Here is a 14,990-nt window from a genome sequence, read left to right as displayed (position 1 = left end):
GTGTGTGTGTGTGTGTGTGTGTGTGTGTGTGTGTGTGTGTGTGTGTGTGTGTGTGTGTGTGTGTGTGTACATTTGCTTGAAATGTAGTAAATCTACGAACAGCATAGTATAACAGACCGTATATCATTGAAACAACTTTCTTTAATAATGTTTTCCGGTCTTACCATTGTTGACTAAAGAACTATGTATCACATATCACTGAACCTAAAGAATAACAAGTGATACATTGTTGACCCGAAGAATTAATCCGGTCTTCGGCATAACAGTTAAATCCGATACTTATCCAAAGGAAATTATAAGTTGTCATATATCTTCTTCAGGATAACATAACATTAATAAGCCGTGTCGTCATACTACCGAAAAAGTTTTTCATTCTTCTCCTATAATTAGAGTTATCAGACACCCCGTACAACTGCTCCTCCTACATTCTTCTGCGATCCAATTTGGTTACGTCCCCTCGAAGATCTATCCCAGTCATACACTTCCATGCCTGGGACAGCTTGGAAAACCTCCATGAAGAGCGCCAGAACAAGTGGGAAATGCTTGGTGTTTTAAAAGTACTGAGTTGCAGCCAGGGGAACATTCATCTCGTTATGTGTGTCATTAACTGTTCCGAAAGAACCTGGTTACCACTCATGTTCATCATCCCATGATTGTAGGTAATTTGGGGTCAGTGACAAACGTCCCCTACCCTGTTGCTTACCCGCCACCTCGTTAACCCGTAGCGAAACGATTCTGCTGGTTGCCAGCCCTCGAAATTTCAATTAATCTGCTTGTATTTGGACAGATAATCCCTTAGGAGATCGCAAAAGGTAAACGGAAGGAAGTTCCACCATTCAGTTGAACCCCAGCCCGGAGTCCTAAGGAAAGATGATAGCTGGTTTGGGGAGAAATTAGCCTCACAAACAACAGGTAAGTGAGGATGCTTAACGAAGATGTAAAGCGCCATTAGCATGATCAATGCAATGACCACGGTATCACACGGTCAACTCCCTCTCATATGTAAGATTACCAACCCTCCGACCCCTTGCCTCACTCAGACAGTACCTTTTCCACAAGTTCCATACGCAAAAAAATGCGTGATTTACATGTTTGTATGATGTAATGACCCAGCTACGCATATTTCATGGACAAACGTGTAATTTCAAGTTTCCCTTGCATTCCTGGCTGACAAATACTGCGTCGTAGCCTCTGACACTGGACATCAAAATGGAAAGGTTACGGTTAGGCATGTAAGCTTTTATGATAGTTCTAGATGAGGTTGACGGATTCTCATCATCAGTGCTATTCCAGCCATGCCGATGTGATGTTGTTTTTCTCAGGGTAGTATTCAATTATGGAAGGAATGTCTCGTGTTGTTACACCTGTTTCATACCTGGAGTTGCGATGGGGAGATAAAAAGAATATTAGTGGGTCCCTTCCATAGTCTGGGAGTCTGAAATATGAAGATTAACAGGTCGATAAGTCTACAGTATTGGGATATCTTTTGTGATAAAAGTATGATTAGAAAAGGATTTCCTTTGTGGTACAGATGATTCTCCTTAGTTTCTCTTTTTGTCTAGATATATGTGAACCAATGATGTTCCCCGGAGATAAACAGAGTTTGCACCTGATAAACCATGTCAAGATTATTTAGTGAAAATGTAAGTCCACCATCCTAATTCAAAATGCTGAAGCGATGTAATAATGATGTGACATTCTTACCAAACTACAGATATAAAGTTATGATAATGTAATCACTGGTGTACGTACTAAAGAAATATTTCTCATCTGAGAACAGGTTACACCTTCATATGAATTATGAAATGCCTGTATGATGAAGATCACAACGAAGGAAGAAAAAAAAATATTGATCGTCATCTGCACCTTAAACTGTGAGGCTAATTCATCAAAGTAGGAAAGTAAGATGATAAGGTTCACCATCATCGCGAACATAAGCTCACACAGGTAAGTGAAGACGTGCATTGAGTTACAGGCAAAAGTTACAGGTCTTTCATTTGCCTATCATGCACGACACATGAGTTACCTGATCACAACCTTTAGGTGTTTAAACCAGTTTTATGAAGCAGACAGTGAACAGTTCTTTGAGAGATGTAGAGATAGAGTAACCACAGACCAATACACGATATTAAGAAAGAAACATGTTAGGAAAGACGTAAAGCAATGTATCTACAATAGAGGAGTGGTTGGGGAATGGCTCAAACTGAACGAAGACACGGTAAATGTACACAGTGTATAGAAGTTAGGGAGCTGGATAGTAGAGAATGTCGAAGAGATGGGCCCCCAAAGTGTAAAACTCCCTGCCTGTACAATGAGAATAAGTAAATAGTTAGTTACACACACACAGGCACATCGAGAGAGAGAGAGAGAGAGAGAGAGAGAGAGAGAGAGAGAGAGAGAGAGAGAGAGAGAGAGAGAGAGAGAGAGAGAGAGAGAGAGAGAGAGAGAGAGAGAGAGAGAGAGAGAGAGAGAGAGAGAGAGAGAGAGAAAATAAAGATATATGTATGTATATACAAAAACCGGCGGGAAATTCCCAAACCAGTTGTGCAAGCTTTTCTTCTGGCTCTGGCTACTTATAGCCAGCTACCTCCATCTACTCACCTGACAGCCATGATATTGGCGTGATCTGGCGTAAATCAAAGTCACCAGGCAATATGCAAACCCTTCCATCACAACAACCCGTTAACACAATTCTTCCAACCATAGTTAGAGTGTGGAAAGCAATATGCTCCAGGACCTCTGTGGTATAAGAAATAATTTCTTGCTTAAGTTCGTATGTAAGTTGCAGATGATCATGATGATATCCCTAGCGTTGGTAACCCTGTACTTGTAGGTGCCACACTGGAACCATCACCTCACCGGAACCTTGACGGACATATCTTTCCAGATAAGATTTAAGGTAATTGACTTTGGCTTTTCTTGATACAGGAAGACAACACTTCCCTTGTGAACGTAGCGAAGGTTCCTCTGTTTACACACACACACACACACACACACACACACACACACGCACAAACAATAAATAGATAAGCAAGAGAAAGAAAAAATATAGCTTTTAGACAACATCAGGAAGTAATTAGGCAAAAGATTTACTGTTGACTCTGTGAACCAGGCAGCCGTGTGTGTGTGTGTGTGTGTGTGTGTGTGTGTGTGTGTGTGTGTGTGTGTGTGTGTGTGTGAGAGAGAGAGAAAGAGAAAAAGAGACAGAAATATCATCACTTATCATTATTATCATTATCATCATTAGTAGCATTGTTATCAATATTTTTGATATTATCAATAATAATGATAATCTCATTGTTATTATATTCATTAAGATTATTATCATGATTATCATTATTTGGCGGTATAATGAGCAATTATCATATGTAAGACCATAACTTGAAGAGAAAATGTTCGTTGTGTGAAAAAGTCTACGGTGTTAACATGACAGACGTCGCATTGTCGACTTTCTTTCTTTTCATATATTACCTTAAGGCAACAGAAAAACTTCTTCTATGAGATAATAATGATTCGTGTGTTGTCTCCGGCGCTGATCTACGTTTCTGTGTTTGTTATCTTGTCTTTGGTTCTAATCTATGATAAATAATATTACAGTGTTACGCTTATGCGTCTTTGAATTCTAAGTAATGTTTGAAGATGATCTAAGCAATTTTCTCCACTTGTTAATGATGATAAACATCTGCTCAGGTGTTTATTCTCCAACGTTTTCTCCCTCTAAATATACACGTGTCTCCTTTATCTAGTACCTCCTGCTGTTTATTTTTCGTAGCCTGTTATATATTTCTTTTAAGTAATTATACACCTGCCTAATTATCTACATGCATAATTATACACCTGTCTCCTGGCCATGAGGGTCTGCAGGTATCATTATCACGCTGGAGTGAAGGCGCTGTTATGGCTCAAAATTATAAGGCAGACTCGCTCGGACGTATGCAAATTATTGGACTGTCTTTCGTGCTTGACGCCTTATTCTTCATGCAAGCATGTTGTCTCTTTCACGTCTCACACTCCGTTACTTAGTCTTCGCTTCACGTTTACTCTTTTCTATAGCTTTTGCGATTTTATAATGACCTTTCTCAAACGTCATTTACTGCCATGTCATGTCTACACACAACATTTCATAGTAAAACTTCTCAGAATCTTAACAAGACATCAAATTTTACTTGAAATGTCATCCTTAAATACGAATGTTTGTGTCGCCATCACAAATACTTGGACTCTTTGAATATTTCTTTTTTCACCTTTAGACTCCCGTCGTCTACGCTTGAACTCTTACCCGAACTCTTCCTACGTCTTAATTCACACTTCCTCTCAAGAATTCTCCTTTGCCACATCCACATCCTGGATCATTGTAGCCAAACTTCATATTTACCATCTTCTGAACATACACCTTTCCTATTGAATTTTCTGGTCACAGCACAGTTCTTGAAAGGTTCTGCTTACACCCGTCTCTTGAACTTCTCTCCCTGCAGCCTCACACATTTGAATTCCTGAAGAACTCCTACTCAAAAGATCTTCAACACCTTAGCTGCCTAAATCCCTCACTAAACCTGATTCTTCAGCACTCTTGCCAACGGTTACACTCTTGAACTCCTTTGCCAACAACACCACTCCTGATTACTAGTTCCTCCATATCGCTCTCGAGCAAATCTTTTTCTTACAGTAAAGTTAATACATTATCATCTACACCCTCAGCTGTGAGATCGTCACCTGGAAAACTCACCCTAACTTACCATGGTCTTTTTCAAGTACTTTGTATGTCGGTCATTGTTTCCTACCAACACTCTCTCTCTCTCTCTCTCTCTCTCTCTCTCTCTCTCTCTCTCTCTCTCTCTCTCTCTCTCTCTCTCTCTCTCTCTCTACTTTCCTACTCAGCCTAACTTTCCCTTGCTCAACCCTTCTCCCATGTTCTCCCACCTTCTCCTCTCCCACGCTCTCACCCATAAACCCACAGTGAGAAACAGGACCAGACGCCCTCCACGTCATATATCAGCGACTCATCCCTTTAAAGTGTTATGCGTTTAAAAAAGTTTCTCAGTAATAACAAGCATCTATAGTGTCCCCCTCCCCTCCCCCTAGAGGGGCTCGACCCATCGGCTACGCTACCCAACTGACGTCCTTTATCCCCCACACCACCAACAGACACTCATCCCTTCACTCCTACGGCAGAGAGAATAAACCGTATACTTGAAATACAAAGGACAGTTAGAGCCGAAATCTTTACTGGAGAATAGTCGCTGGGTATATGCCTCTTTACAATTACGACCGTCAGCACCATTATCGTTAACATCGTGGATGTGTCAGCAGATACTCCTGTCTCCCCGGCATAATCAGCTGACGATCCTGACAGTCTCCACGCTGACAGCACAGCCGCTGAAAGTAATTCGTACGTGAAGAAAGAAATATGAGCAATGTGATTATATCTGCAATAGTAAATTGACACAGGCTTTGACTTAATGTATTTCACGCTAACTTTATATGTGCTTGCGTGTTAATTGGTCCTCTCTCTCTCTCTCTCTCTCTCTCTCTCTCTCTCTCTCTCTCTCTCTCTCTCTCTCTCTCTCTCTCTCTCTCTCTCTCTCATTTAAGATGATGAAATCCGTAGATGACGTGTTTATGGTCGACGCGCAATGTCGACCTCAACCGCTGTGTGGTTGGCTGACCTGCGGTTCGCACTCCATCTAGTGTGACCTTCCTCCAGTGTTCTAGTAATAAGAGCACTTCACTTAATATATAAGCTTCACTAAATGTGGACAATCACATGTTTACCAAATGGCGTCCTAGCTACGTCTCTTCGTTGTATATCAACCGACTGCTATATTTTTCTCGTAATTATCACACGAAAGTGCACTTGGGAGCTTATCGTGTTTCATTTTCCCCATGGACTCGTAGGAATATACTTGATCATATATATATATATATATATATATATATATATATATATATATATATATATATATATATGTGTGTGTGTGTGTGTGTGTGTGTGTGTGTGTGCCTTTACCGAGAGCTGTCCGTTCTTCCATAAGTGGTGGACAACTAACTAGTCTGGACTTTAAAAATAATGGTTGAAGGCAATTACCTCGTCTGTGTTTGGTTGGGCGGGTGGATACCTGCACATTTCCTTATCATACCGTTTATTCGTTTATCTTATAATTTCTCCTGCCGGTACTAGACGGAAAGTAGAAAAGAAAAGGAACAAGATACATACTTAGTGATACATACGCAGATATTTTCCAAGATAATAATCGTTAAAACATATAGAGTTACATTACTGGAATTGCTTCTCATCACGCGAGCACATTTCGTCAATACTTCCTTAGGTCAAAACAACCAGAAATCACAATAGTTTACTATGTTTTGTATCACTGGTTTGAACTCGTTTTGAACGGTTTGTAATGCATGTAGTTCTTACCATCTTAAAACTATTATATCTAAAACTAGTTGAATACTTAGATCCCTACTTGAGTACCTGCATATGTTGTGTGAGTTCTGACGAAAGAACTGTGAGCAGGTGATGGCCCAGTCACGTGACACCTTTGTTTACACAGAAAAGTTGTCACACGACACCAGACGGTGGAAAATGAAACACAATATTCCAGTATCTTTTGCTTCATTTCTTTTATGTTTCACACATAATTCACATACGTAATAGAATACATAAAAAAGAATATTTTCTTCTTTAGAAAAGAAATAATCATCACAACGTACAAGGGAAAGTAATCATAAAGAATGAAATACAGAATTCTGATAGCATGAAGACTTTCTCAGTAAACATTATGGATTATTTCAGACTGACAATAAAAGAAAAGCAAAATAACAGAGATAAGTTGATAGATAGATAAATGGAAAGTAATGTGTGGAAAACTGATGCCAGTTTATTGTACAGAGGTATATCAACTATAAATTTCTATTCGTCAAAAATTATACTTTACATCATTTATGTGATCAGTAAGTCAATCTTAAGAAAGTCCTTTTACAGAAAAAGTATTCAAGGAAAGCGTATGTTGCTAATATATGCGTTGGCTATTAGAGATTATCACTAAAAATAATGTTACATTTATGCTTCTTAAACACCGACTAATCCAGTCACAGACGATTTTGATATTTCTACCCTACAGTATAATGTAGTGTGATTGACTAGTAATTGTTTTTGTTGTCTGATGTTTACACTATGTTTCTAGCAGTTTTTCTTTTTTTTATTTTCCAAATTCGTCAGGAAATATACACTTAGAAGAGCAAGATCAGGTTTGGCAGTGAGTTTTGGCACGAAGAGATAAATTGAGCAAATAGCCATACAACATCTGCCTCTCCTTGATTCAGTTAAGATCAAGATCAATGAAATCTTTGGTTGAGACGAATTTGGGTGACCTTGTCTCACTGAGTGAGCCAGGGGTCGGGGCTGGCGTCATCACGGTCTCTGACAGGGCTAAGGTAGCTTCTGATAGGCTAGTGCTATCCTCGTTATCTTGCAGAGGGACAGGTTCCTTGCGACGATGGCTGGATCGGACAGAAGAGTTCCTGGTGGTGGTGGTGCTAGAGGTGGTCCCAGTGGCCTTCTGGAGGCACTGTAGCTTCTTGTTGGTGTGGTAGTACAGGAGGGCGAAGACTATGGTGGTGGCCAGACACACCAGGGTCACAGCCAGCAGCGCCGAGATCACCTGAATTGCATCGCTGCTGCCGGAGGCGTCCAGCGAGGAGTCTACGGGGAGTCACAGTGGGTTAGAGAGAGAGAGAGAGAGAGAGAGAGAGAGAGTTTACACCCTAAACCGTACTGATTAATCAGGTTTGTCTACACAGACAGAGCTTGTGTGGTAAAGTCCTCGTCAACACTGCGGTGTAGAAAGGTAGGTTCAGTCTTCTGAACATTTAATTGATGGTGATAAGAGAATGTTTCGAACATTTACATGAGTTGTGTTCATTATCATCCAAATTTTCCCTCTTGCATTGAATGTGAACAGAAATCAATAGGAATTTAAGTGCTTCCTGTATATGATAAATGTAGATTTATTCTCTGTTAAATGGTATTTGGAAACGCCCGATTAACCGTGCAATAATGGCATATGTGGAACGTAATCAAAGTAAGTATTGGATCGTCTCCTCTCACCTGAATCATCAGCCACAGCCAACGACGAAGTAGCATTCAGGTCATCGTAAGGCCGGCCTCGATCTCCTCCTGCAGGCGAGGTATGAACATATGAGTGACAGGACACAACAGTTGGTCTTTTGGCCCCTTCAAGAGAGAGAGAGAGAGAGAGAGAGAGAGAGAGAGAGAGAGAGAGAGAGAGAGAGAGAGAGGTAAAAGTGAAAGGACAAGGGAAGTATGAGAAAAAAGACAAGAAAGCAGAAAAACTGACGGAAACAGACAGTTAAGCAAAGGAGAATAAGACCAAGAATCAGGACAAAGATGAAATGAATAAGAAAAAAGTGAGAGAAAGATAATGTAGGACCTAACACCACGCCATTACTGCACATGAGGATCAACATCAGTACCAAAGACCTTAGCTCTTACCGGCACAAGGAGGTCCTGCCACTCTCTGATACCGAAGGTCACAGGTGGATACGAAGCCGAGTCCTTCTGTTACCTCTGCCTCCACTTTCCCAGCCTCGTTGAGCGCTGAGTACCTGGAAAGGTTTGCAACAGGCGCCCCGTCCACAAGCACCTGCAGGAAGGTAGAACAGTTTTTCGATAGATGCAAGGAAAGAACAAGTAGAGGCCATAACATGATATACATATTGTGCTTTTATGATAAGATGTATGTAGATATGTGTACCAGGATATGACTGTCTGTAGATGGTGAAGCCACAGAAAGCTACAGAGACCTTTGTAGTATACAGGAAAGTAGAGATACAGTGAGACACAATGATATCTGTAGTCTACAGGTGGATTGAGGTACATGTAGCTTAAAGAACAGTGTAGATGTGGGAGACTCTGAAGGTATGTTGCTCTATACTCTACATCAAGTGGTGAGATAGCAATGGTATAGTCACCTTCATCAACAGACGAAGTAATTCACAAACATACGCACCAGATTATATCAAATTCTACAATCAAGTAAGACAGGAAAACCAAGAACAAACAACTGACCCCAACTGTCCCAGCGTGATCATTCCAAACCAGAGTGACGTTCTTCAAGTCCCGTGCAGGGCCGAGGTCATCCGAGGTCACGTTGACAACATGCTGACCTCGGACGCTCGACTTGTAGGTCAAGGTTAGCTGAAGAAAGCTCTTATCCTGACGGAGGAAAACTGAGTGTTCGCCAGGCTGCGTCTTCCCTGCCCTCGTAAACAAACATCCTTGAACGTAGTGAGAAAAAATATCAAACTAACGAAACAAAACTAAAACAAAGAATCTCTTTTTTTCTTTTAGATATATTTGTTTGACTCATACTTTATGAGATTAACAGACGAAGAAATCAGAGAGAGGATCACTCAGTTACAGGAAAACCAAAGATTTGGTAAGGAAAAGGTGCTTCGGAAGAAGTGCTGCTGGCAGTAAACACCACGACTCATTCGTTACTCTATTGTCTACATCATTGTAGATATATCAGATTTGTATCATGGGTGCACACAACGCTCATCACAAAGTCTCAGTAGAGTGGAAATCTATCTAAATCTAAAATAGGTATTTTGGAGCAAAATGATGCAGACGGAAACAGAAATTTGATGTTTATCTGAGTATTGTCCAAGGCTCATGTAATCAAACGTTGGTTATGACTTTTGTCAACATTTCTCGTTAATTATCAGATAGATCTAGTGGAAGGTTTACGAGCATTCACTTCATTTTGAGTTTTTTTCATAAAGTTTATAGTCTGAGTAATACACTTTTCATGAATGCTACGTAAACACCTTATTACTTTCTTGTCATTCCATTGTATATACATTTTGTATCATATTGATTTCTATTTCTAGATTGGCTATTGTATTTTCTTCATGATACATTTTAGTAGTTTTGGTTTCTTTTGAATCCATGAATCCGGCAACTTACCCGTGATGCAGTTGAAGTAATATTTCATATTCTGCAGCGCCTTCCACCGTAGGCGGACTGGAGGCTGTAGACCGCTGGAGGGGAATAGCAGATGTCCCCGGTGCTTCCCACGACGCCCCACCAGCAACAGATCCGTAGACGGGGTGATCTGGGGGTCGTCCTCGACCTCATCGTCTCCTACTTGAAGCCACAGCTCGGTCATGTCCCCCTGAGAGAAGATGAACGGCCATTTGTGGGTCCCAGAGTTCCTGATGACGGAGTCGCCGTCGGTGCAGCTGGCGACGATGACCTCGGCAAGGAACTGGATACTACAGTTGTGGCGAGTGTCGGAGGAGGTGAGGAGCAGCTTGCCAGCCATCATGTTGGTTTGTGGTAACACGCCCATCGACACCCGACGCTCGAATTCCTTGACGTGTAAATTGTCGCTGCTATCGGCGTCACTGCTCTCGTCGAACACGACACAATCTGGAGGAAATGAAGAAAATAACGTCAAAGTAGCCAGTAAAGACTGTATCCCATTCGTTCATCCCATCATATATTTGCCCGATACTGATCCAAATCATCTGGTAATACCGATATTGTCGACCTGATTTTAAGTATTTGATGCGATCACATTGTGTATATTGTTTACCTACGTTTACGGAAGATAAAAAAACCAACCTACTAACCTCACAAGATTCTCTCTTCATGACGTATAACCTTATCAACAGATCAGTAACTTTACTTATACTTCTTGAGTAACTTTACTCATTCAGAAATTCTATAGAACTTCACAAAGAACGACTGAGAGTAAGCTGAGGCAGGATCCAGCTGCGTGAGACCTTGCATATCAGACCGACATGACAAACAATGTTATCACTAAAATCTCATCCTGTGTGAACAACATTAATCTGATATGACGTACCTCAGTGGGTTCAGAAGCACTGAAGATAACAAAGGCAGGACATCTGGGAGTCTGTACGACAGATAACCGGAATGGCTCAGTGTAAAGGAGAGGGAGCTGGGAGCTGGAAATCCTCCCCTCCCGTTCTCAATTTTCCAAAAGAAGGAACAGAGAAAGGGGCCCAGTGAGGATATTCCCTCTAAGATTCAGTCCTCCATTCTTAACGCTACCTCGCAGTTTCCCGCATGAGTGAGGTAGCGCCAGGAAACAGACGAAAAACGACCATCCACTCATTTACACTCATATAAACATAAACGTCTATACACCCCATATACGTACATATATAAGTATTAACATATATACATATACATACATTCACATACATAGACCCATACATATATACACATGTACATATTCATATTCTCTTCACGGTTTATGCCTTTACTGATAATCTGGTCTGGTAAGCACGTTACTCTATAGAGAATTACTCAAACGCGTCCAAGTGATAACAATGCGTGGGTCAGGCAGGCGGAGGTCTAGTGTGGTGAGTCAGAGCGTCGGTGTGAGGCAACGGATGTGTGTGTGTTGACAGTGGCGTGGCGGAGGTGGGCCCTCCAGCTGACGTTCACCGCGATACTGGCTTCCTCTACTCTACCACAGCCATGACACCCTCCTCACACACACACATACACACACGCACACATCAGGATATATATATATATATATATATATATATATATATATATATATATATATATATATATATATATATATATATATATATATATATATGTGTGTGTGTGTGTGTGTGTGTGTGTGTGTGTGTGTAAACCAAAATAACTTTTCAGAAGAGAAATTTGTGAAATTTTTGTAAATGACGTTTTCAAAGTAGCGTTCATTTAGAATCTCGGATGATTTATATACGTACCTAGAACAGGAAGAACTGAGTGAGGTGATCTTAGGTAACCCTTTTAACCCTGATTGACCTGACCTGTCTGCTGTAAGTCACGTCGGTAGCTACTATGACTGGTCAGGTCAGTGATCACCTTGTTATATTCGTCCATGGTTCACAGTAATGATTGTATCATAGGTACTTGAGACTGAACAGAGCCCAACAACATTTTCTCCTCAGGTCAGTTTGTATCTTTGATGTAGAAAATGTTTCTTCAGTCTCTATGGTGATCAAAAGTGGCTTTATGTCCGAGTAATGCACTATTATTATAGTCTCATAAGACACTATGTACATATTGGCTAATACGTGCTTCCAGCTGGATCCCGGTATGACCAACACAAAACCCACCACAACAGTTACAAGGTATATACTACTGCGCACACGACAAGTCACATCCTTAGAGTTACCTTTGATCAGATTATCTTTCATCGAATGTGAAAATCACCTGGACATCAAGTGTTGTATTTGACGTTTAAACGTTCCCTGAGCATTATGTTGACGAGATCTTGTTAGGGTGAGGTACGTCGTGTTGGGAGGGTTGAGTCATACAATACCCATCCCTGGACCAGTGTACAAACTCTAATAATGATTTACCTGCAGCGTCTGCGTCAGGGTGTTGGGCCGCGCCCATACTCATGAGCGCCGCCGAACACAGCGCAGCCAGCAAAAGCCTCATGCTTCAGGTCTGTGAGGCCCCGAGACAGCGAGAGCGTGTGTGTGTGCGTGTGGAGGAGTCAGGCTACCGGAGGTCACGTCAGCATTGGTGGATCTTCAGGAAAGTCGTGCGAGTCAACAACAAATGATTGCACTCAGCAGGCGCTTCGCCAAGGAACGTATTCCATCAGGCTCGAGCACCTGAGTTGAATCCTCTCTCCCTCTTCACAGTAACTGCAGACGAGTACTCTACTGCAGAAGTTGTTGGGAGGAATAGAAGAGCTCGAAAGAAGAGGGAGAGGATGAGAGTGACGATCACTTAGAGACACCAGCAGCTCAACTGGAGTAGCAGGGAGCCAGCCTCAAGAGATATACACATCTGTTTCCTCTGATAATCTTAGTCATATCCGCACCAGACTGACCTCTCAGATTGCAGCGTCTACGGCACCAACAGGATTAGGAGATTGGTAGATAACGTAACGAGGGTCCTACGGTTTCCGCCGTGTCCGTAACCAAAGATGACCGAGGCCGACATGACGAAGGGCAAGGGGCATGACTGGGTTAGAATGTATATCGATATTAGGATCCGTGACGCTTCGTGAAGGGTTGACTTATTCGGTAGTGTCTTATGACGGATGCAAGGAGCCGCTAGCATAGGCACTGCTACCACAGGCACTCCTGCCACCGCAGGTGCTACTGCTGAAGGTGGTGTCACCACAGGTACTACACCTACAGAGCTCCTACTACAGGTACTGCTACAGTGCAAAGTGGCAGTGGCCGTCTCACATATCATCAAAATTGAGGCTGCAGACTCACGCAGTGGGAACATCCAAACTGGTAAGCAGCAGTACAGCACGACCTGTGGACCGACCATCATCAAGGCAATAGAAGTACCAGAGGTGCCATGTTCACCAGCCTTGACGTCATAGGAAATTACGTAAAGTTGAACTGTTTGCCTCAGGTTGTCTTGACTAATCCTAACGGAGACTGTGTTCTAAATGTCACACACACCCACACACACACACACACACACACACACACACACACACACACACATTCTCTCTCTCTCTCTCTCTCTCTCTCTCTCTCTCTCTCTCTCTCTCTCTCTCTCTCTCTCTCTCTCTCTCTCTCTCTCTCTCTTGGAAAAGCTTCTCAGGTTATCGCAGTGCTCACGTTTGGTACAACAGGCCTCAGTTGTCACACCTTGTGCTGACATTTACCTCTGGATGCTTTCTTAATTTGAGGTAGTGACGCATCTCGTACGACAATGTCGCAAGGGCAAGGTTATGCGTCAGAGAGAGAGAGAGAGAGAGAGAGAGAGAGAGAGAGAGAGAGAGAGAGAGAGAGATGGGCAGTGAATGTTATATCAGCATGATGAAATGTTTACAATCATTCCCCTGTCACCTGTTATCACGTGTGGGAAAAATTATCCACATTTTAGGTGATGAATAAGTAGAGAAAGCATTATGTATTTGGATTTATAAAGTTTATCATTTACAACTTCTGAGCATACCTCTCATGGTGGACGGAACCGTGTTCACTGACACGTTGAACAGGGTCAGCATGTTCACATTACTTCCACTGTGAACTGGTGTGTACATCTTTAATCCTAGTGCCTGGGTAGGTAAACAGGATCTTCATGTCTATAAATGCCCTTAATGCATATTAATTATATTTATTCATTTCTACTTGATGTTCATAAGAAGACCTGTTGGTACATGAAGGGAAATATCTAATGGAAGACAGTAATAGTGTCATGAAGACATAATCTTTGTTTATGATACAGATAGTAAAGCTATCGAATGACACTCTGGTAATTGTACCTTAGTATTCTGTTGACCTGATTTTGTTTTGGTTCGGTTTATATCCAGGGAATGTAGGAATAGTAGACAGTTATACTTAATACAGTCTTATCCCCAGATTTCTCTGATGATGTGCATATTGACCCAACCTATCATTATCAAATCAATTTAACCTAAAAGTGAGATTAAATTTACTTTTTAACCTCATTCGTTTTATCTAAACCTACATAACATAATCTCGAATTAATCTGTATCTATTCTTCATCTAATCAATACAGTCCCTCACTTTTCACCCTTCAGTGAACCTTATATAACTTGCTGTATATACATCTTTACTTCACGTGCAAAATCTTTGACAATTTCGCCATGAATCTTTTCGCACGTTGCATCTACTACCACAGAGTGTGCCAGCCTTATTAACATATAACCTGGTAATGATTGTTAACAATGCTAAGCACCTTCCCCTACTCCCCATCCTCCTCCTGAAACCCCCTACCTGAAGTGCTCGCCTTCAGAATCTCGTGGACTCGACAGAGCTGATTCGTTGCCTTGGTCGGGGATCTGATTTTCCTGAAGAGTTCGTATAGAAGTGATAGTCTGATAGCATATAGACGATAGATAGTTCAGAAGGAAATTCTTAGTGACAGACATAGATGAAATATTTCTGTGGTCTTGGTCAACATTCAATTTGCGTCATGAAAGGTACAT

The 14,990-nt window shown here is 41.6% G+C and overlaps 1 protein-coding gene across 2 annotated transcripts; it reads right to left on the bottom strand.

Moving 5' to 3' along the window:
- Positions 1-6,599: 6,599 nt before the first annotated feature.
- On the bottom strand, positions 6,600-13,523 carry LOC139756709 (uncharacterized). 2 transcript variants are annotated; one of them, XM_071676391.1, is made up of 6 exons: positions 12,421-13,523; positions 9,992-10,456; positions 9,092-9,300; positions 8,516-8,666; positions 8,111-8,179; positions 6,600-7,705 (listed from the first exon to the last, which is right to left on the bottom strand). In XM_071676391.1, exons 1-6 carry the CDS (start codon positions 12,500-12,502, stop codon positions 7,323-7,325), a joined length of 1,359 nt encoding a protein of 452 aa, XP_071532492.1. In that variant the 5' UTR covers positions 12,503-13,523; the 3' UTR covers positions 6,600-7,322. The 2 variants fall into 2 exon arrangements, with proteins under 2 accessions (XP_071532492.1, XP_071532493.1); XM_071676392.1 differs by lacking the exon at positions 12,421-13,523 and adding an exon at positions 10,896-11,520.
- Between the last annotated feature and the right edge of the window lie 1,467 nt (positions 13,524-14,990).

This window comes from Panulirus ornatus, chromosome 23 (genome assembly GCF_036320965.1).
Source record: "Panulirus ornatus isolate Po-2019 chromosome 23, ASM3632096v1, whole genome shotgun sequence".
In the NCBI taxonomy this organism is placed as follows: domain Eukaryota; kingdom Metazoa; phylum Arthropoda; class Malacostraca; order Decapoda; family Palinuridae; genus Panulirus; species Panulirus ornatus.
Note: the sequence above shows the minus strand (reverse complement) of the source record. Positions and strands in the feature narration are given on the sequence as shown.